General features: G+C 59.1%; 1 protein-coding gene across 7 annotated transcripts in view; it reads left to right on the top strand.

The window, feature by feature from the left end:
• Positions 1-2512: 2512 nt before the first annotated feature.
• The window catches only part of NIN (ninein), a 57692-nt gene continuing 37874 nt past the window's right edge, over positions 2513-22330 (top strand). For 5 of the 7 annotated variants that reach the window (XM_084520965.1, XM_084520971.1, XM_084520968.1 and 2 more), the window contains exons 1-5: positions 2513-2565; positions 7663-7866; positions 11339-11420; positions 16544-16713; positions 22061-22100. In XM_084520965.1, coding sequence (XP_084377091.1) covers positions 7684-7866; positions 11339-11420; positions 16544-16713; positions 22061-22100 — 475 coding nt within the window. In that variant the 5' untranslated portion in view covers positions 2513-2565; positions 7663-7683. Of the gene's footprint in view, positions 2566-3004; positions 3160-5466; positions 5597-7662; positions 7867-11338; positions 11421-16543; positions 16714-22060; positions 22101-22330 lie in introns of those variants that run through there. The other 2 variants (XM_084520966.1, XM_084520967.1) reach the window with 2 other exon arrangements.

Genomic DNA, 22330 nt, shown 5'->3' on the forward strand with positions numbered 1-22330 from the left:
AATAAAATAAAATAAAATAAAATAAAATAAAATAAAATAAAATAAAATAAAATAAAATAAAATAAAATAAAATAAAATAAAATAAAATGTGAATGTACAATAAAATAACGCCAGCTGCCTCTCGGTCCCAGCAGGAGGCGCTGAGCCGCGCTCCCCGTCCCCATTCAGCTGCCGGTCCTGCATGGGGCCCGGCCCCACATCCCCCTTTCCCCACATCCCCCTGTCCCCATATCCCCCTGTCCCCATATCCCACTGTCCCCATATTCCCGTGTCCCCCTCTCCCCATATCCCCTTGTCCCGGCATCCCCGTCCCCCTTTTCCCATATTCCCGTGTCCCCTTGTCCCCATATCCCACTGTCCCTGTCCCCTGTCCCCTATCCCCCTGTCCCCTCGCAGCAGCCCACCCCGTTCGGGTGCCCTGGGGGTGGCAGCAGCGCGCTGCGGCGGGGCGCGGAGCTCCCCCTTTGTTATTTTCCCCTCCCATTTCCACGGCTTTGCGCCCTCCTGGCACCGGAGGCCGCACTTGGGGACCCCCCAGCCCCACGACCCCAGCCCCACGACCCCAACCCCACAACCCCAGCCCCATATCCCCAGCCCCACCAAGCAGCCCGCAGCCAAGGGGAGCAGCAAACACGGTGCCACCCGGCCACGCACCCAGGACAGGAGGGCCCCGTGGCCCCTTTTTGGGGTCACCGCTGCCCTGGGCGCACACCCACGAGGTTAAACCCCTCGTTTTCGGGTGGCAGCAGCCACACGCGGCCATGGGAGGCAGCTTGGGCTTAGCAGGCCTGATTTTGCCCGAATTCCTGCTTTTTTTTTCCCTGTGCCACACGTGACGGCGCCGGCGAGCAGAGGTTTCCTTCCTCCGAGCTCGCCCCGCAAAGCGCCGGTGCCGGATGCGACGCTCGGCTGCAGCTGCTCCCTTGGGGAGGGGGGGTCCCAAAATAGGCTGGCGGGGCTCTGCAAACACGCTTTCCTCCCATGGGAAAAGGGGGAGAAAATATATCAGGATGCCTCCGCAAACAGCCGGTCCTGGGAATGAGTCAGGAATTCTCCCCCCTCGCCCCGCAGCGATGCGCCCTTGGCGCTGCAGAGGCCACGCGAGCTGGCTGGGGACACGGGGACACCGCGCTGGCTGCTGGCCCCATCGCTGGGCACACGCGAGCACGCGCTGAGAGCCTTTGTTTGGTGGCAGCCGTGGGTTTTCGGGGCTGTTCCGTGGATTAGCAAGGAGGAGGGTGCGGGGGATGAGGTCCTGGCACAAGCAGGGCTAGCAGGAAAACAAAGCGGCAGATGGTTTCAGCTTCGCATAATGGAAGTGCTCGGACCAGGGGATGAGAAAGCAAATGTTGGAGAGAAAAGAAAAGAAAAGAAAAGAAAAGAAAAGAAAAGAAAAGAAAAGAAAAGAAAAGAAAAGAAAAGAAAAGAAAAGAAAAGAAAAGAAAAGAAAAGAAAAGAAAAGAAAAGAAAAGAAAAGAAAAGAAAAGAAAAGAAAAGAAAAGAAAAGAAAAGAAAAGAAAAGAAAAGAAAAGACCCCAGCAAGTGTCAGAGCAGCAGAAAGCTGCAGAGAAAAATGGCAATGTTGTCAAACAACCCCCCGAGCCCTCCCCCAGCACAAAGCCCTCTGTGCTAACATCTGTCCAGCAAACCCCTCACAGAGGCCCCGTTCCCATCACAGTCCCCTCTCCTCACCCCAACATCGAGGGGACGTGCCCCATGGCCGGGGTCCCGCTCCCATCCATGCGTCCCACCGTGGTGGCACTGCCACAGAAGGTTGTGACATTTGGTGAGGGTGCACAGGGACTGGGGCTGCTCCAGGTGCCACCACACCTTTATTGGGGTGTTCAGGTCCCGTGCCACATCCCCTGTGTCCCCACAGCTGTGGGGTGGCACGGCAGGCCGGCCCAGCTCCTGCAGGACCCCGTGGCTCTCCAGTAGGGTTTCCCACCGAAGCGAGGCTTCATCTAGCCACAAGGTTTTTGCTTCCCTCCCTCCTAAACATTTTGCACCCTCAGACCAATTTCAGGTTCATCCTAAAGAAGAGGAAGGTGCCTAACGACCAGCACGGCCCTCGAGTTTCAGCAGAGAGGCAAATGAGTGCGTGCCGCAGCGGGTTGCAGGGTTGCACAACCCCTTACTAGCCATCAGAGAAGCCACAAGCCACAGCCCCAGCTCCCTGGCGAAGGGGGCAGCCGGGAGGGTTCCCATGCTTTAATAGGGCCCCTTTTTGGGGGTGTTCTCCGTGTGGGGACCCGGGTGTCACCCGCGGGGACGCACGGACGCGCGGGGGGGACCCGCGTTGCGCGCGGGCTGGGGGGCGCCGGCGTGTCGCGATACCGGCTGTCGCGATACCGGGCGGGCAGAAGGGGGGGTCCCGGTGTGCGGCGGGGCGGGGGCGGCTCCGGGGGGGCGGCTCCCGGCGCACAAAGGGCCGGCGGCCTCCCCGCGCCCCCGGGGCCGCCCCCGCGCCGCGGCCCAATAAACGCCGCCGCATTTGAACCGGGCGCCTCCCCCGGCAGCCGCGCTCCTGCTCCGCACCGCTCCGCGCACCGGCAGCAGCGCCGGGTGAGCTGGGGCCGGGGGGGGGACCTCGGAGCGGTGGGGGGGACCCCAATATTGGGGGGTGATGGGGATGGTGAGGAGGGGAACCCCAACGCCGGCGGGTGATGGAGATGGTGGGGGTGATGGGGAGGGGGCACCCCGGCACCGGGGTGGTCCCGGGGCGCAGCCCACCACCCTTTAGAGGTTGGGTGCTGGTGGGGGGGTCCCCGGGATGTGCCAAAAGCCCCCAGCAGCCCTTTAGTGAGGGTGGTGGCGCTCCAGGCAGGTGAGCGGCACCGCGGTTGGGGTGCCCGCTCCGCTGCGACCCCCGGGTGTTTCGCCCTTCGCCGCCCCCCCCCCCCCTCGGGGCCGCCCCTAATACCGGAGGTGCTGCGCGCCCCCCTCCCGCCCCGGGCCCTCCCGTTCCGGGGAGGCGGCGCCGGGCCGGCTCTGCCCCGGCTGTGAAAGCCGCAGAAAGCTGCCGGGGGAGGAACTGGAGGCAGCGGGGGGGGGATTTTTTCGCCGCCGAAGCCCCCCCAGCGCTGCAGCAGCAGCCGGTCCCCGGTAGGAAGCCATGGGCACGGCGGCTCCGGCGCATCCCGGGCGGTGGGCGGCACGGTAAGGATGGGGGCGAGCGGGGGGAACCCCAAATCGGATTTATTTTTTAGGGTCAGCCGCAGGAGATGGGGTCCGAGGCGCTTTTTTTTTTTTTTTTTTTTTTTTTCCGTGCGCCCTGCTTGGCGCAGCCGCATCCGTCCTTGCGCATCGCCTCCAGCCCCGCTGCCGCAGGGATGAGGGCGCTCGGCGCCGTGCCTGCGTGCGGGGGGAGCCGTGATTCAGCCCCGGGGGGGGTGGGGGAGCTCCGTGGGGGCTCTGTGTGCCGGCAGCAGCTCGCTTGGCATCCCCAAAATCACCTCCTTCGGGTGCGCAGCGCGGGTCCCCCCCGGGGCCGGGGGCTCCCCGAGTGGCCGCGGCGCAAATCCGGCCAGATGGGTGCTTTGTTTTTGCTTGGTGGCGTGCGGGCTGCTGGCTGAAAGGACCCATTGCCATGCAAATACCGAGGTGGCGTGAATATTCAAAGCGCTGCGCTGCCTTTTGAAGCTCTTTACATAAATTTATGGCGCTTAACGTGCCGCCGCTCCGCCGCTAATCTGGGGAGCGGGGAGGCTGGTTAACAGGATCCCCTTTCTCCGCCGATTTAGGGGGGGGGGGTTGCTGTGTTGTTTTTTTTTTGGGGGGGGGGGGGTGGAAGGTGGCATTGAGGTGCAAAGCAGCCCGGTGCCAGGCTGTGGAAATTATTGCGGTGCTCAATGGGGAGGAGGAGCCGCCAGCTGTACGGCTGACTGCGGTGGTGACCCCTGAAGAGCCGGGCGTGCTGCGAAGTGATTTACGGAGCCGAAGTGATTTACTGACACTCGGGGGCTTCGCTGCCCCCTTGTTGTTTTCCTTTCCCTTGCCTTCTTGTTGTGCGACCTGCCACGGAGCCACAGCTCCCCGAGAGGGGATGGCACATGGCGGGGTGGGACCTGGCGTGGGTTTAGCTCAGACATCTCCCCGGAGTTGGCGTCGGGGTCTGCGGTGTGAGCACTGAATCACAGCTCAGCTACAGCTGGGGTGGGCGAGACAGATCATTAGGGAAAGGAGACAATAAGTTGAGATTCATCCAGCTCCGGCCTTTTGGCTCCAGAGCCCCATTTCTGTGGCTGCTGAGCATCCCCGAACAAAAACCATCAGCGTGCCCAGGTCCTGGCCTCCCTTGGCAGCTCTGTTCCCATCACTCTGGGTGTCAAAGCGCAGAGGGAAGGTGCTGTTAACCTGCCCAGGTTCCTCAGCACAGGGTGACAATGGTCACATCCTGGAGCTGCTGTCGTGTTTTGGACGTGGCCACGAGATGTGGCTCCAATGGGCGGTCACACGCTGCTAATTGTCAGCCCCTCGTTTGAGCCGAGGCCACCAAAGGCGGAGGTGACAGCAGCACCTCTCTGTGCCTTGCAGGGCACACTGGTGCAGGCACACAGACAACGTTGGTGATATAGCCATGGAAATAGCTCCGTGAGCCTTGTGCTGAGCAAATGTGCTGTTCAGCTTGATGCACCCTTGTGTGGGCACAAAAAGGTGCTGTGCTCGCTGTGCCATCTTCACCTGATGTTGCAGGGATCGATCGGGCAGCGTGCGTCTTCTGTAGCTCGAGGCTAAAGCTTGGAGGCTGATGTCGATCCAGCAGTTGCTGTGCTCAGTGGTAATTACGATTTTGAGCCTGTATTATTTGAGTTAAATTTAGCTGGGAACGTGCTCGCGTCAGGCCTCTGCGTGGTGTGCTGTGCTCTGAAGGTTATCTGGCTCTCTGGAGGGGCTGGATTTAAAGGAAGGAAAGAAATGCTGCTCAAACTTCCTCGTCCCATTATTCCTTGCTGCCGAGGACTTGTTGTAGGCAGAGCAGAAATTGAAGGAAAAGCCCATTTTTCCTAAACCTGCCCGGTTTCCTCAAGCTGCCCATTTGGGAGGGGGGCTTAAAATGACCCACAGGGCTGAAGATAAATGCCAGCAGAGTGACTCCGGAGGGGCTGGGGGCCCCTCTCCCCCCTCTGTGGGCCGGGGCAGCCTGGCCCAGCTGCCGCCGGTGCTCAGCGCCGCTATTATCCCGCCAGCCGCCCTCCTGCATCTCAGCTGCTGGCCCATCTGGAGCCGAGATGAAAGGGCTGGGCTTTAATTCGGGGCTTTGTGCTGCTGCTTCGTGTTCCCCCCCCCTCCTTTCTCAGCCCTTCTCCTGCTGCCAATCCCCCCAGCCCGTGGGTTCGGGTGGCTTTGGGCACCTTGGTGCCGCTGCCCTCGTTGCGCCCACGGCAGGAGCTCCCCGGTACCTCCCGAGCCGGGCAGGTAGGAGGGTGTGGGGTGGTTTTATTTATTATTTTTTTTTCCCTGAAGCGCTGCTGAATAATTCAGCTGGGAGTAGGCATCTTGGGTCACCTTGCACAGCCGGCTGCCTAAGATGGAGGGTGTGCAGGATGCGTGCGGCACCGCCTGGCTGCCGGCAGCGCGCCGCCACTGACCGCAGGTAGGCGAGGAGCTGGGGGGGGGGGGATCCTATTTATTTTCTGGGTTTTTTATCCTGGGAAAGCTTGGAATATCCCCCTCTGGCTGTGTGGGGGTGGTGGGGTCTCTCCCTGCTTGTATTTGTAGCCTGGTGAGCTCCGGCTGTGCCTCTCTGCCAGGCTGCCCCAGACACCGTGCCCAAAAACTCACCTGGGGTCTGGCCCCAGACAGGGACCGTGCACCCCATGCTCTTTGACCATCCTATTTTCCTCCCTGGTTTTATGGTCTCCCTACTCCTTCTCCCTGAGCATGCCTGGGCTCATCTGGGGTCAGTTTTTGGGGCTGCTGCAGCACCGAGTGAGGGGCTCGGCTGGTGACCCCAATACCGCAGCAGCACCGGTGCCCAGGGACACGCCGGGGGGTGGCACTGAGCTCTTTGCCCTACCTAACTGGGGGAACTGGTTGTGGCCGTGTGGAATTAGGGTCGGGAAAGGTCTCTGAGGGACAGGAGGTGGCTGAACCTGAAGGGAAGAGGCTAAAAAAATGCCTGGGAATTTCCACAGGCTGGGGTTTGGGGGCTCTCAGGGTGGCGGCGATGCTGGTACCCAGCACCCTGGGATCGAGGGGGAAATGGGGTTACTGGTGTGAGAAGCAAGAAACCAGTTTGCTGCCTTCCCTCTGCTTGCAGGCAGCTGGGGTTTTGGGTGCTGACTCCTCCTCTGCACCCCAGGTTGAATGCAAACACGTCTGCACCCTCCCCGGGTGCTTTGCTAAAGCAACTCCAGAGGCTCCTGGGGGGTGAAAAACGGGGGACAGGGAGGTTGCAGAGCTTGGGTGTGAAGATATGGGGCTGGCTGCATCTCTGTAGGGAGGTCTGGCTCTGCTGCTGCCCTTGTGGTGTCCCCTCGGGGTGGGAGGGCAGCCAGGCTGGGCTATTTCTGCCCCACGGACCCCACACCCCTTGGCAGGCACAGGGATCATCCTCTCCAGCCAAACCCCGAACCCATCAAGGTCCTGGCTGCAGCACCTGCCCCGCAGGTGTCCAAATTCCCTAATTCCTGGTCGGCCTTCCCTGGTCACACCTCTGCTGCAGGGTGTGCGTGCAAGCTGATGGTTCATGGTGCTCCGACAGCCTAACCCCGCTTATTTTTGGGGTGTCTGTGAGCACCGCTGGTGGGGGCAGAGGTGGTGGGAGGAGGGGGGTGGCTGTGCCGTGGCAGGGGGCTTGGAGATGAGCTCCCCTTTGGGATTTGTGGCCTGGAAAGCATGTGGCAGAGTGGGCAAAACAAATTCAGATGGAGACTGGGACAGTGCTGGGCCGTGGTCTGAGGCTGGCCGAGCATCCCTGGGCACAGGGTCCCCGTGATACCCATTGCAGAGCCCACAGTGCGCTTCTGGGGTGGTGCTGGCACTTGGTTGAACGGAGGCCAGCCAGATCCTGCATTTTGGATGGGGAATTTCTCTCCTTGCCCCCTCCTCCCAAACCAATTCCTGGGGCTGGGGCGCTCTGACCGGTGCCGCTTTGGAGGCGCAGCTCCTGACTCGATGGAGATGGGGAGGGCGAGCCCCCGGGCAGTGCCAGGGCAGCTCCTGGGGCTGTCAGCTCGTGCAGCAGAGGAGAAATGATCCAGCTCTGCTCCGGGGCTGGCTCCGTGCCCTGCTGCTGCCCTGGCTGCGTCCCTCTCCTGGCGCAGTACTCTGAGCTTTGCCTCCGGGCAGGGCCTGACCTCGAGTCCCCGCAGCGTGGGGACAGGGCAGTGACCCAGCACGGGGACATCCAGCCCAGCTCAGCACAACGGGGCTGCGTGGCATTGCCCCAGCTCTGCGTGCATGCAAATAACCCAAATAATGGGGAAGGTGCTGGTTTGGGGTGTCTGCGCTGTGCCTTCTTGCGCCATGGTATCCGTGTGCCAAGGGGGCCACACGTGCCTGTAGGTGAGCTGCTGCCTGGCAGGGTGCAGATATCCAAAAAAAAAACACACATGAGGTTGAAACTGGTGGCGTGGGCTGCTGCTCTGTCAGCCCTTGGGGTTTTTTCTGCACCGCTTTGCTGTGGGAAGCCCTAACCATCCCCATCTCCCCCCGCAGGTGAGCGCGGCAGGCTATGGGATGGATGAAGCTGAGCAGGACCAGTATGAAGCCCGCCTCAAGGAGCTCTTCGACAGCTTCGACAGCACGGGCACGGGCTCGCTGGGGCAGGAGGAGCTCACCGACCTGTGCCACGTGCTGCACCTGGAGGAGGTGGCCCCGGCGCTGCAGCAGACCCTGCTCCAGGGCAACCTCCTAGGCAGGGTAAGGCCGGGGTGGGCGCCGGTTTTGTCAGCCCCATGGGCACGTGGCAGAGCTGCTTTGTGCTGAGTTGTTTGGACTCCGGTTTCCCATCAAAACGCAGCTTTTACAAAGCAAACTGGTTCCTTCAAGGGACAAATCCTCCTTTTCCTTGCTCGCCCCGTGGCTGCAGCCCTTCTCCCGACCGTGGGAGTGGCTGGCGTGGAAGCAGGAGCTGATCCAGGGGGGTTTCCGACCTTTGCATTCCCAGCGTGGCTTTTTGCTCCAATCCCAGAGATTTCCCGTGCTGCTCGGCCCCCTCAGGCTCCTGCCACATGGCTGCTGTTGTCTGGTTTTGTGGCTCACGCTCACCCCGTTCCAGCTACGAGCTCAACCCCTGCAGGCTGCCCTGCGAGGGACCCCAAGGAGCGTTTTTTCCCCTCTCTTTGTCTGCAGGGATGGCTCGCGCTCACAACCCTGCCATAACAACCTGCTCCTGACATTTCCCTGCGTCTCCCCGGTGCCTGTGCTCGTTAGCAGCACCAGCAGCCCGTGGCTAAGCTCTGGGGTCCCCCGGGTTTCTTCGGGACCCCATCGGGAGTGCAGCATCGAGCGCGGTGCCGCAGATGGTGGCGCCTGGCGGAGCCGCCTTTGTTTTGGTGCTCTTGGAGGGGCCCCGTTGAACGGGAGGGCACCGGGGGGAGCGTGCTTGTCTGTAGGGCCACGTGCTGCCTTTTGTGCCGGGGCTGTGCCGTGAGGATAAATGCAGGGTGCTGCGGGGAGCAGAGACACACACGGTGCCCCCCCGGCTCCGTGCAGCATTTTGGGGATTAAGCGGCGCACGCTTTGGTTGGGGTCCCTCAGGGTTGTATAAATCCTGCCTCGCAGCAGAGCTGGACCATCCCAAATGCCTCTTCTCACGCGATGCTTGCAGCAATTCCTGGCATTCCCCGGGCAGGCTGCCTGCTCGGGGCCCCAGGCCATGCGTGCAGCCCCCCCTCCCCGCGATACCCATCAGTTAGCAGCTAACGCGGAGTGGCGTTTGGGAACAGCCCGGTGGTGGTGGTGGTGCCTGTGGGTGGCTGGGTGATGTGAGTGGCAGGGACAGGGCGAGTCGGGCACCTCCAGACACGGGGCTGTCCTTGGTGGCCGTCCCCAGCTGGGGACGGGGAGCTCAGGAGTCCCCCGATGCTGGTGGTGCGCCACGGTGTTGGCGAGCCGCTCCCCATCATCCATGGTGCCTTTTAGCACACCAAGCAGGAGATTTGGGTTCAGGGTACCCCATTCCCATCCCATCCCACCCAGAGCTCCCCCTGTATGCTGCGGGAAGCAGCCCACGAGTGGGGACGGGGCTCTGGGGAAGGCTCAGTGGGGATCAGGGAGCTGCGAGGAGCCGCCGCCGCTCGCTTTCCCCAGGGCCCACGGCTGCAGACGGCTGATTTGCATTGCTGGGGCAAGCAGGGAAAAAAGCAGCAGGTAGCTCGGCACATGCGCGCTCTCTTTCTAGTGCTAACAAGGCGCTGGCTTCATAGGAAGCTGGTGTCAAAGCAGGTGCTGAGCCTTGAGAGATGCTGGGACCGCTGGGCAGCCGGCGCTTGGTGTGTGCCCTGGGCTCTGTGTCTGTGTGGGGTCATTTGTCTCGTTTGTCTCGGATTTGCTTGTTCTGGGAATGCTCTCCTCACCGGGGCTTGATGCTCCCAATGCAGCAGGAGGATAAAACACCACGATGCTCTCCTCTTCCTCCTCCTGTGCTGGCAGGGCTGGGGGAATTGCTCCATGTGCTGGCACCGTGGCAGCCCCCGGTGCCCCCAACCCCCTGCAGCTCACCAGGAGACGTGGCCCTGACCCTGATCCCACCTCCACCCGTGGCCAATTTGGGCTCTTGTGCCCCCCCCCAGCGAGCACCCCAGGGGCTGCCGGGGGGCAGCTGGGAGCAGATGCGCGAGCTGCCGCTTCCAAAATACCCCGGGTTCAGCCGAGCATGCTAAAAGGAGCATTAAACTTTAAATACCCTGCCAGCATTTCGCTGCTGAGGGCTTTCTGCCTCGCGTTCAGACAGCCTTTTGGCAGGGGGCTGACTCGGCCATCTGGGGCAGCCTCAGAAGCGCTTTGTCCTGGTGCTGGTGCTGTCCTTACCCGGCTCCCTCGGCTGCTGGTGCTGTCTCAGCAGAGCACAGAGGCTGTTCTGGCAGGATCCTGCCACCCCAGGGGGCTGCCACAGCAAAGCCAAGGCAAAGGATCTTTAAAAAGAGCTATTTTAGGCTCTGTGGCTTTTTGTGCCATGGGTTTCCTCTCCTGGCTTGTTCCGAGCGCAGCTTTAATTTTAGCAGCTGCAATTCTTTGTGCACGGGCGTGCAGCGTCCAAGGTCAAGTGTGCAACCCGAGCAGATGCTGCTTTTCCTGGCTCTTAGGATGTGCCCGAGGTTTTCCAGCAGGTCTAACGGGAAGAAAAATCCCCCCAGCTCTCACACCTTCATCCAAAAGTTGGGTGCTGAAGGCACGCGGGCTCTCCTTAGTGCCACGCCTGCACCACCTCCCTCTGTAGGACACCAGGGACACCTGTGAGCCCCACGGAGCAGCCATGCCCATTGTCTTGTGCTGCCCATTTGCATTTTAAATCCAGGGGTCTGCAGCATTACGGGCTCTGGCCCCGCAGCCTAATCTTCCTCGGGCTCCCGTGGCCGCGGTCACGGCACAATCGCGGTGCGCGGAGCCATCTGGCCTGCAGCTGCAGCCGGGGGGGCACAGGGTGCAGCCCCCTCCTCCTTCCCCTTCATTCCTGCTCAGAACCTGCCCCGTGGTTTTTTCCTGCCCATTTATTCTAAATTTCAAGGTTTTTTTTTCTTTATCAAGCATCTTCTCCTATCTCTGTCAACTGTCCTGGTGAAGCGCGCACATGGCCGGACCCCCGCCCTCCTCGCTGCGGTGCCTGTCCCCCGCTTCTCTAAATATAAAGGCTTCTGTTCGATGCCAAAAATTCCCCCTCAGGTTTCTGCAGCCCAAAGGAGTCGTGGTGGCCAGCTGTGCCATGCCAGAGCTTCCCCAGCTGTCCCCACGTTTCCGCCTCGCGATGCCGGGGCTGGCATTGCTCGCATTCCCCATGGGGCTCTACCCCCCTTGCAACTGTTCGTGGCAGAGGCAGAAAGAGATTTTTTTTGGGGGGAAGATGCAGATGGAAAAGGGAGGGGGGATAAACGAGCACTGAGATCATCCCTCCCTGGTTCTCCTATAGCCGGGCTCCAGAGCTGGTGTTTCTGCAGCTTTCTGCCATCAGCTCCAGAAAGTATTTTCTGGCACGTGGGGCCGCTGGGCATCTCCACGAGCTCAAAGGCACTGCCTGTGCCTCTGTTGCTCGCTGTGGTTTCTCCAAGGCATGGTCCTGGCTTGGTGTTGTGATCTGTTCGGGTGTTTCCCTTGCTGCCACTCTTCTGCGGGATCATTAGCCTGATATTTAATCACCTGTGCCAGCTGATCTCTTCCCTTCTTTTTTCCCCAGGTCCACTTTGACCAATTTAAAGAAGCACTCATCCTCATCTTGTCCAGAACCCTGTCAAATGAAGAGCACTTCCAAGAACCAGGTAAATACTGAAACTATCAAAAATAGCCTGTTTGCCTAGGAAAAGCAGGCTTGGGTGGCTCTCACAGAGAAACTCAGAAGCGAAAACGCTTTCTGGGTGCTGAGGTGGGCGCTCCTGCTCCCAGAGAGGAGAGCAAAAAAGAAAAGGATATTTTTTTTCTCCTTTCTTTGTTTCCCTGTGCTTTTTAGACATGTTTTTTGTTTGTTTTTTTTTTTTAAACCCTTGGCAGACGATCAGGTCACAGCTCTGGTATCCCCCTCCCAGCGCACGCGGCTGGGGCTGAGCCCCCGCAGCCCAGCTGGAGCGGGGGCTGAGCTCTGCTCTCACACACCTGTATGTAAATCCCATCCTAATCCTGCCCGCCGAGCAGCGGGGTGTGAAATCCCCCAAGGAGAAAAGAGCTTAGCACGGGGCCGAGGGGAACTCCAGGCTCCTCCTGGAGCATCCATCTCAGCTCTGCCCTTCGAGCATCCTCGCTCAGCAGCGCAGCCAGGCAGCAAAATGACAGCTTCCTCCCCAAAACAGGCTGGAAAATAACCCAAGAGATGCAATTGATGGATTTTTTAATATTTTTTTCCCCCTGCTTCATTTTTGAAGCTCTTAATGCGCCGAGGGAGATGGGCGCTGGCAGCTCCTGCGCCAGGCATCCCTTAACGCAGCTTCCCCGTGCTGTCAGTGGGTCCTGGGGGGCACGGGGGGGGCATCGCTGGTGCCTCGGGGGGGGCTCAGGTTTGCTGCAATCCCTTCCAGCCCACTGGAGAGGAGCTGGCACGGGGCGGGAGGCAGCCCCGGCACCCCAATGAACCAGAACTAATCCGAATCTCCACGTTTACGGGGGAATCATGTGGCTGAGAAGCTCTGGCTTTATCTAAATGCAAAGAAATCTTCTAGAAACGGCTCAATTTGGGGTTATCGCAGGGGAAATCAGCCTGGAAGAGGAGCGTGAGGGGTGGAGAAGGGGTGGCGCGGCAGGTAGGGAGCCGGGCACGGGCAGGCCCCGGGAGGCATTTATTTTTAATACGTTTTGACAGGTTGGTTAACGCAGAAGCCTGCGCTGCTTTTAATTTAGATCAAACTCGAGATTTGGAGAACAAGCTGCTTTGTGCTGCTGGTGTCAAGCTGTCAGCGACCGCCGAAACGCCGGCGTTACAGCCAGCCCCGGGCTGGGGGGGGGGGAAAAATCGCGTGAAGAGCCCTGCGTCGTGCGATTAAAATGAGAATTTAATTGTGGGGGAAGCACGGATTTGAAGGCTGTTTGCTGCATCTGCTGGGTTTCCCCCGTAAGGAAGGGGCCACGTGTGTTGGTGCTGTGGTTTCGTGTGGAGCTGGGTGATGGGAAGGTCCCTGGGGTGCGCGGTGACCGGAGGGAGGGATGGGTGGATGGGTGCTGTCACTGCTGCCCAGCAGGGCCCAGGCTGGGGATGAGGAACCCAAAAAGCTGCGTGGTGCAAAAGCAGTTCCCTCGGAAGAGGTTTCTAGGGGCTTGCCCATTTTGGAAAGGGGAGAGGAGAGCAGGTGAGCGAGGCGCTCACGCTCGCAGGGAGCGGCTGATTTGATTCAACTTGATTATTTTCCCTTGGCAAAGGAGCTCAATTCCCTCTCTGAAGGGCAGACAGGCAAGAGGAGGGGTCCTGGGGGCTGCCCTACAAATCGAGGGCAGGCAGAGCTCCTTGCACTGCTGTCATCAGCTGCGTCCCCTCGGGGGGCTGCTGGTGCAGGAGCAGAGCCCCAGCTGGCCGGGCAAACCCCAGCCCTGCTGGGAAGCGCTGTGGCTGGGCACCCCTCACAGGGAAGGTGCTGTTCCCCTGGGAAAAGCAGAAAAACACGTGCCGTGTGCCCTGCTGTGCTGGGAGGAGGCTGTCCGGGGGCAATAAAAATTAAGAAGTCCCATCCGTGCACTAGCAGCCTGGGCAGGGAGGGATTAATGGGGTGGAGTGCGGGATTACGGGAATAAATTAAAGAGCAGCTCGATGCCAGCCTCGGCACGGTCACGAGGGGCTCCTGATTCTTCCCTTCCCGTGGAGAGAGCTGAATTGCCTTCCTGAGAGAGAGCTGGGGATAAATAACTTGCAGGAATCCCACGTGTGCTTGCTGGGGTCTGGCTCTGGGATTGGACCTCTGTGGGGAGAAGTACAAAGCCATGGGGGTGGTTCAGGTGCAGGCGGTGCCTTTTTTTGGCCAAAACACCTCAGTTTTTGGCCATGGTGCATTGGGCAGGGTCCCCAGTAGCTGCTGCTTCCCTCTGCCTCGTTTGCTGAGCCCAACGTGTGAAATGCCTCCGAGGACAGAGCAGGGCTGGAGATGATTTCTGTGGGGCAGGAAGGCAGAAAATCGGGTGTGGGTCTCCAGCAGGGGAGCTGGGGAATCGATGGTTCTGGCTGCGGTGCTTCAACTGGGGCTTTCCTTCTGAAATGCAGACTGGTTTTATTTGTTCAGAGGGCTTTGGGGGCTGTGATTCCCCCGTAGGGGCAGGGAGGGAGCTCAGACAGGTGCCCACGGGCTCCTTTTGGCCATCAGGGCACCGCTGCTGGCTCCTGCCCTCGCCCTGCAGCTCGGGGGCAGTTGGGGGGGATCAGATAAGACCCCAGTGTCTAATTAGGCTCTGGCTCCAAAGCATGCATTTCTCTGATTCCTCACGTTGCTGAGGGCTGCAGAAAGCAGGGAGGGTTGGCCCTATTTTCTTCTTTCCACCTTTTTCCCTGTTTGGAGGCTGCACGGGGTGCATCTCTACCCACGGGGTGCCAGGGCTCGGCTCCATAGGAGCCTGACGTTCACCACGCCTGGGGGGGTGAGCACAGCTCTGTATCCCTTGAAGTGCTGATTTTTGATGTTTCCTTCTTATTTCCTCACCTGCCTTTGAAGCAAGTGTGGGTTAAGAAGCCCTTCCTCATCCTTCCCCATGATTTTGGGCTGGAAATGAGCTCAGCCCTTTGGCGCTCTGCGCTCGGGAAGCACAGGTTGCCGCTGTGCCCCGTGTTAACAGAAGCTGTGTGGCTCCAAAAGTGTGATTTTTTTTTTTTAATTATTTTTTTTTTTATTTTTTTGGTCCTTTGATGGGACCCCTGTGGCTGGAAGCCCCTCATGGGGTAGGGGCGAGCTTTCTGCTCTCGGCTCGGGGAGGTCACCGCTCCATCCCGGAGATGTTCCTGGGCCTCAAAACTCTCAGATTTACAGGAAAAATGAGATGCTCAGACCAAAGGGTGGTCTAGGAGTCAGAGTGGAGAGAGCTAAGTCAGTTGCCAGCCTCAAATTGCTTAAAATAAAAAATAAACCCACCTCCCATTGCCTGTTTGCAAGGCTTGGCGTAAAGGCACCTGTGTTTGTGCTGGGTTTTCCTCACTCCCTGGCTGCTGCAGTGCTTAAACCGAGCTGTCGGGGGGGATTGGAAGCCCGACTCTGAGCGTTAGGAAATGCAGAGGTAAATGTAGCAATAACCTGATTAGGGCTTAAATTGCTGCTGCTTCTCCCCCGGCCTTCCCGGAGACAGATGGGCGTAGAGGTGCGGCCGTGTCTCGGCGGAGAAAATTTATTTATCAAGAAAAACACAAAGCCCCCCCCCACCCCCCCAGCCCTCTTCTGCGAGGCAATAAATGGCTGAATGGGTAGCCACAAATATTAGCATTTCAGAGAGAGCTGCTGGATGGAGATTGTTCACCATCGGGCAGGCTTTAATAGGAGCGATAAGGCTGCCTTTTGTTCTCCGGCTCTCGCTTAATCAGCCTGTCTCCCTGCGATTTATTTATTTATTTTATTTTTTTTATTTTTTTTTTCCTCTATCGGCACACTTCATCGCCCAACTTTCATGTGCCGGGTCCCAGCTGCAGCAAATCTTGTTAAAACGGCCTTGTTCAAACACGGGGCGCCGGGGTTGTTCCCTAGAGCTGCAGCACGGCCGGATGGAGCGCGGGGCCTGGAGGAATCAAAGGCCTCCCAGGCCTGTGTATTTTATAATTCATTGCATAGCTAAGTTGCGGAATATTTTTCCCTCTAACGAGCTTGAAACCTCCTATATCTGAAGGAATATTATCCGAGGAGGCTTTTTGGCATGGGGGGGGGGGTTTGGGGACCCGTTGCTTCCCGTGCGCCAGCGATGGAGCGGCTTCCCCGGCCCTGATCAGTGCATTTATTTCAGCTCCTTGCATTTATTTCGTACCGGAGCGCTCTGCAAATAAAAAATTCAAAAAGCTGCCGCTCTCGGTGAGCTGCGAGTGGCGAAAAACAAAGATGATCAGGTCCCGGGGGGGGGTGGGTTTCGACAGCGAGGTTAGCAAACGCCAACACAAAGCGCGGCAGAGAGCCTTTCCCTAATTGAATCCCTGGTTAATTTGGTCCTCTGCTTAATTTGCCCCCTGCTCCAGACGTCGGATGACTCGTGCTGGAAATAGCCCGAAACGTGCTTATTTATTTATTTTTCTGTTTTGATCCCTGTCAGCGAGTGCTCGTGGATAATTCAGGCCCCGGAGGCAGGAGGTTGTTGCGGGGGAGCTGGAGCCACACGGAGCCCCCCTGTAATTAGGTGGCGGCTCCCAAGGGTTGTGGGGACGCCGCTTGGTGCAGGCTGGGACCTGCCCCGGCCCTCATTGGGATCAGCTCCTCCTTTCGGGCCCCTCGGGGGATGTTCGCCTCCGAACTCGCTGGTTTTTTTTCCACTTGCCTGCTCGTCTCCAGGCTTTTAATCTAGCTGTGATTCAAGCGGCAGGGGCTGCCCAGGTGTCTGGGTGATCTGGAGGCTCTGGCGATGCTGTCCCTAATTAAACCTGCCCGTCCCCAGTAATGAAGATGAGTGCGAGGAGAGCAGAGCTGCCTGCCTTCCCGATCCGAGGCAGGGCTGGCAAGGCTGACAGGTTTCCCCCAGCACCTTGTTAACCGAGCAAACGTGGTCAGGAAATGGGTTGGGGGTGAGCAAGGCAGATCTATCGCTGTGCTTTGTGCCAATATTTGCTTTGGGGTGGGACCGGTCCCAACCCTGCGTGCCCAAAATCACGGCGAGGTCCACGCTGCCGGACAGGAGCAGCAGCACTTTGGTGCTCCAAGAGCTGCCACCAAACCAGCTGTGTGCCCAGGAGCCAGGCAGGAACCTGGAAAAATGTGTCACCACCATGCTTTGTTCCCAAACTTCACAGATTCCTCCCCAGAAGCGCAGCCCAAGTACATCAAAGGTGGCAAGCGCTACGGCCGCCGCTCCCTGCCGGAGTTCTGCGCGTCGGTGGAGGATTTCGCCGAGGTGACCGTCATCGAGCCGCTGGGCGAGGAAGCACAGCCCCTGCACGTCGCTCCCGGTGGCTGCGAGGAGGTGAGCCTTTGCTTTTGGGGTTTGTGGGCTGGGGGCTGCGCTTTGCTTTTGGGGTTCGCTTCGGTTTTGCCCCCGTGGGCTGAGTTGCTCCCCTCCCTGTCCCCTTTTCTCACCTCTCTCTCTTTTGTTCTGCCCCAACCACTCTTTCGCATGAGGTTGCTCTGTCCCTTTGCCATCAGTTTGTGAAATAATTTCTTGTTTTGAGCCCGTGGCCATGGCCAAGCAAGGTGGGCAGCTCTGTGATGTGCTAGCACAGCATGGAGGCAGTTCAAATGTCCTTGGTGCTCACCAAGCGAAGGGGGTGGTCCCCTCCTGCTGTCCCCCAGCAATCCATTATGCATCTCCTACAGCAGATGACCCCAAAATCTGTTGCTCAGACCCCAAAATCCTGCCCAGGATCAGCTCCACAGAGCCGTGGGTATCCCAGGAGGAGCTGGGCGTGCACGGCGGCGCGGTGACGTGCACTCACCGTGCTCCTGGCCAGCAATTAAAAGCTGGCTGCCACCCTGCCTCCGCGGCTAACGAGGTGTGGGCTGGGAGCGATGCGAGCAGAAGGAGCGTGTCCTCCTCCAGCAGCTCACCCAGGAAAACCCCGCCAGGCCCTGGCGTGTTGGTGGGAGAGCTGGGCAAGGGCACGTGGCCATCAGAGGGCTTGGCAAAGCAGGGATCAGCAGCAGGTGGCTGCCGTGGGATGGTGCTGGCATCTCAGAGCTGTCCCCTTCGTGGTTCAGCCCTTTGTGTTTTCTATCCCCATTTTCTTTTTCTAGTGAGCCACTTGTAAGGCTGTGCTACTGTCCTGGTGCCACGGGGAGGGTGCTTAGTGCTGGGCACCCCCCACTCCGAGCAGCGTGGGTGCTAACAGGGCGCACCCTCACGCTCCAGTTTTGCTTCTCCAAAAATATCTGAAGGTGAAGGAGGGCCTGGCTGGGTTTGGGCACACATTAACGTGCATTTCCTCGGAGCTGGGCCTGTTCCAGCCCGCCGAGGGCTTGCCAGGCATTGTCAATTCAGCAGTGAGTGCTCAGGAGTGTGCGGCACAAGTTTTGCATTGGGAAGGGGAAACGTGACGTGCTGCTCTCTGCCCTCCTCTTCCCGGCTTCCCTTGGGCTCTCCGCAGCCACCCTGCACACGGGGATGCTCAGCCCTGAGAGGGGAAGGGAGAAATTTCCAATTTCCAGCTTCACAGCCATATGTGTTACTATTCCTGTGAAGCTGAGCTTTTTAAAAAAAGCTCAAAAAACAGTTTTTTCCCCAAAGGCAGCTTCTTTGCCCTGCCTTCTTGCTCGCTGCCCTGGGTGATGCTCACCCACCTCCTGGTGCTGGGCTGCCCTGCCCTGGAAACCAGCACGAATCCTCCCACACCCCCCTGGGGAAGCGATGCCCTCGATAGAAGAGGCCACTCTAATTTTATTCCTCGCTTTTAGCTGTTGGGTAGGCGCGAAGGGCTGCTCCATTAACAAGGTCAGGCAATTAGCTAAATCGGTGCCTAACAGCCTGGGTGCAGCCGGCAGGGAGCACGGCCTCTTGGTGCGCCTCTCCGGGTGGATGGGGTGGCTAATTCCCTTGAAACGTGAGCCCAAAAAAAAAAAAAAAAAAAAGAACCAGGATAAATCTGTAAAATCTGCAATTTTCATCTTTATCAGCATTACTATCTTGTTTCTAAGAGGGTGATATTTTGGTATATGGAGAAACTGGTTTCTTGGAGGCGCTGGGGGTCCTGGGGCTGAGATGCTGCCTGCTGCTGGAGGCTCCCGAGGCACTGATATTTTGGGGCTTGACATAACCAGCACCATTTCCCCTTTTTTTTTATTTTCTTGCTGTGCACATAAACGCGCTGCTGAGTGCGCTCAGGCTGTCTCCAGCTCGGGGTGTTTCGCCAGCCTGAGAACTGGGGCAGCGCGGCTTAATTGGCGCTTGCTTTCAAGCGGTGCCAATTAGAAGGGCTCGGGCTCTGTCTGGGAGGCTTCCTTCCCTCTCAGCCTCTCATCTCGTGTTTGTGGAGCCGGGGAGGGCTGGTCTGTGGGGATCGGCTGCCCTGAGTGGCTCCATCACCTCTCCAGGTGCCACTGGACCAAGCCCCGAGCAGCCGGGCCTGAGCTCGGTGGCATCGCTGCCACCGGGATGTCACCGGGCTCCTGGGCAGCGAGGAATTTGTGGCTCTGGTGGCTTTGTGGATGTGGTGCTGCTGGAGCTGCGACCCTGAAAGCCCCTACAAAAGCAATGTGAAAACTTGCAGTGGTTGAAGCCGCTTCTCTCCAGCCCTGGTTGCTGTCTGAAATTGCTTCATCCCAAAACCTCGATGCAGGGGTGGCCAAATGCTCCCCGTCCCAAGGCTGTGCTGACTTCCAGACCTCAGGGTCAGGCATCTGTCGCCTCCCCTCGCCCAGCTGCTGGGCTCTGCTCCGGGAAAGGTCCCTCTGTCACTGCAGGAGGCAAAACCTCCCAAACTGCTGTCGTGTCCCAGCCCCGTCCCTTCGGTGCCTGCTGAAGCTGCTCATTCCCTGAGCATCTGCCTGCTGGCTTCTGCCCAATGTGGTGTCTGCTGTGGTTCCCTTGTGGGAGGAGAGGGCAGAGCCGTGCCCTGCTCCCTGCTGGAAAGCTGCTGAGCCATGGGGCTGTAGCAGAGTAGAGCTTTTTTTCTCCTTTATCCTGAAAAAAAAATCAGGATCTGCGGGTGACAGCTCAGCACGGTGCTTGCTCTCCCCGTAGGTGCCTTTATTGCTGCTTGGCAGCTAAAGGTAACTGCGAGGTGGCTTGTGGAGCTCTGCTGTCCCTCAGCAGCCCTCGCTGTGATCATTTGTCCCCCAGCAGAGGCTGTGGGGCTGCCAGCCCTGCCGCCAGGGATCGCCTGGCCGTGTGCGCAGCGGGCTCAGCGTTGCGCCCCTGCTCGTCGTCTTAATTAGCAATATATTCCGGGGGAGAACAAAGCTCTGTCTCGCTGGAGCAGATGGCAGGGTGGGAGAGGTTGCTGCATCGCTCTGGGGAGAGGCCAGGCCGAGCAAACGGCCCAGGCTGCAGATGCTCGCCCGGGCCCCGAGCTGGAGGGCGGCGAGCATTGAAAGCCGCGGCCATCTGCCGCTCGGCGCGCGGGGGCACGCGCCCGCCCCAATAATGCATTCCTGAGCCCCCCGTGCCGTGCGTGACCCACATCCAGCTGGAGCATCGCCTCCTGGGGACAATGCCCTGCCTGACACCGCCGTGCGCCGGCCCCAGGCCCCCTTTGTCATCCCCCTGGCGGTGCCGACCCCGAGCCCCCGCGGCACAAAGGGCACCCTGGGGCCCCCCGTGAATGCTGCCAGGGGGTCACGACAGCCCCCCGGGGCTGGTGGTGAGGGGGTGCCTTGGTGTCCTCAGGTTGTTTTGGGCTCGTGGTTCTACCCTGTGCTGTGGTCTGGGGGCTCCTGGGGTTTTGGTTGTGTTTTTTTGGAGTGTTTTTGTCTTTGACAAGTCCTCGATGTGAGAGGTTCTGGTGCTGAATGGCCACATTTAGGTTCTTTAAATAAAATGATATTGAGGTGAATATACACACACTGCTTATGCAAAAAGAGTTGGAGGCAGCAGTGGGTCCCCTTCTGAGCATCACTGCCCAGTTACCCCTTGGTGTGAGGATAGGAGCGCAGGGCAGGGGCTGCTTTTAGCACCCAAAGGTGCCTTCTCCCTTCACGCCGAGGGCTGTTGTGTATGGACCAGCACTTACAAGGCGGGGTGCTATCTGTACATTTTGGGGGAGCAGGGGCTGGTCTCTGCTTTTACAGTACCTGTTGCCTCAGCTCCTGCTCTGTGTGATCAGCATGATGGGTTTTTGGGGAGTCTGCCCACCCTAATGGTGGTGGAGCTAGCTGAATAATGCTTCTTTGGGCTGAAATGCACAGCTTTATAGTGCGTTCTTCCTTATATCCATGGCTTTGCCCAAAATATCCAGCAGATATTCAGATATCCAGCAGAGCTGCAGGCTCCAGCCCTGTCTGTGCCAGCCTGATTGCTGCCTGCAGCCTCCTGGGGGAGCAAAGATCCCAAATCTCCTGGGTTCCTGCCCTCCTGGGCTCCTGCCCTGGCCCCAAAACCAAACGGATCCTTGGAGATGCTGCTGCTCGGAGCAGCCCTTCCCTCATCCGGCAGCTGAAACGGGCACAAGCAGCAGAGCTAAAAATGTCCAGTGACCTAATCCAGTTCCCATGGTAACGCCGTAGATTAATGGCTTTTAGCTGTAATCTGAATGAGACGTATTGAACTTTTCTGTGATGATTTAGAGCCTCTTTATGTCCCGGGTGACTTTGCCATCCAGTCCATCAGCGCCATGCATGCGCAAGCACGCGCTGGTGGTGGTGGAGAAGTAACATCTGCCCCCGCTGTCGCTAAACTAGAAGTTAATATTGCTGAGCATGGCTTGTTAGCAAATCCCCTCGGCTGGTACAAGGCTGGTGGTGGCAGGGCAGCACATTACGTACGGGAAGTCATTTTGAGCACTGCGCTTCTGCCCTGCTCCTGGTGCTGCCTGAGCTGCTGCTGCATTGCCTTGGAGGAAGCAGGGTGGCTTCAGAGCAGCAAAGGATTTTTTTTTCTCCTCTGTGTAGCTCAGGGAGCTTGTTGGCAGTGCAGTTTGCTCTCCTGACCTGCAGCTATCACCAGCAGAGGTGTTTTGGGGTGGGTTTGGCTGAGCACAGGCTGCTGGCCCTCCAGCTCTGCAGGCAGATGTGTCCCCTTTGTAAAGGCGGAAGCACAAAGCAGCAAAACCTTCATTTCCTACATCATGTGTGCTCTGGGAGCAGACGTCCCCATCGCCCTCATGTGTGCAGGTTCATTGCAGCTTAATTACTTGCTGCTAACGTGCTTTGCCTGGGATGCTCGGGCTCTGCAGTGGGCGCAGGTGATGCGTGACCCCCCGGGGAGGCCGTGGGGTGGTGGTGTGCTTCAGGGTTACGTTACGGGCTACCCACAACGGGGATGCTCGAGGCTCTGCTCTCATCCTGGAGCTCAGGCCGGCTGCGTGTAGGATCCACAAGGGGTGTGGGAGTCACCCAGGATGCTGTAAGGAAGGGGTAATGCACACTCAGTGCCTACACGCAACCCACGATCCTCGCTGCATCCCCCATCTCTTAGCGGCACGGCTCTGATCTGCTGCTGCGCCTCTCCTGGCTCGGCTGGGGGGCTTTGGCAGTCCCCTGCCTTATCCCCACGGCAGCACCGTGCCTGCCAGCAGCAGGCAGCATCAAAAAGCCGGGGGCTGCCAGCCTGGCCCACCGAGACCGAGGAGATGAAAGCCTCGTTTGATGCCGGTGCTGGAGCCTCTCATCAGCACCGTGTCTGGCCATAATAACAACCCGGGACCCCTTTGTTTTCTCCCCAGCACTGGAAGACGCGGGGCAGCGAGGAGTACGAGGCAGAGGGTAAGAGCAAGCAGCTGGATGTGTTTCGCCTTCAAAGCCCCAAGGAGAGCAGCCAAAAGTGTGCTGTGGGGCCACCTCAGGCCTGTGGTGCTGGTGTGGGCCCTATATGGGGTCAGGCAGGCAAAGCACCACACGGTGCAGCCCCTGTGGCCATCCCGTGCTCCGTTCCTCTGTCACGGCCTTGCTTTGTCCCTCCTGCTGTCAGCACGAGATGGAGGCGAGCCCCATGC

Source organism: Aythya ferina (assembly GCF_964211825.1).
Source record: "Aythya ferina genome assembly, chromosome: 5".
Taxonomy (NCBI): domain Eukaryota; kingdom Metazoa; phylum Chordata; class Aves; order Anseriformes; family Anatidae; genus Aythya; species Aythya ferina.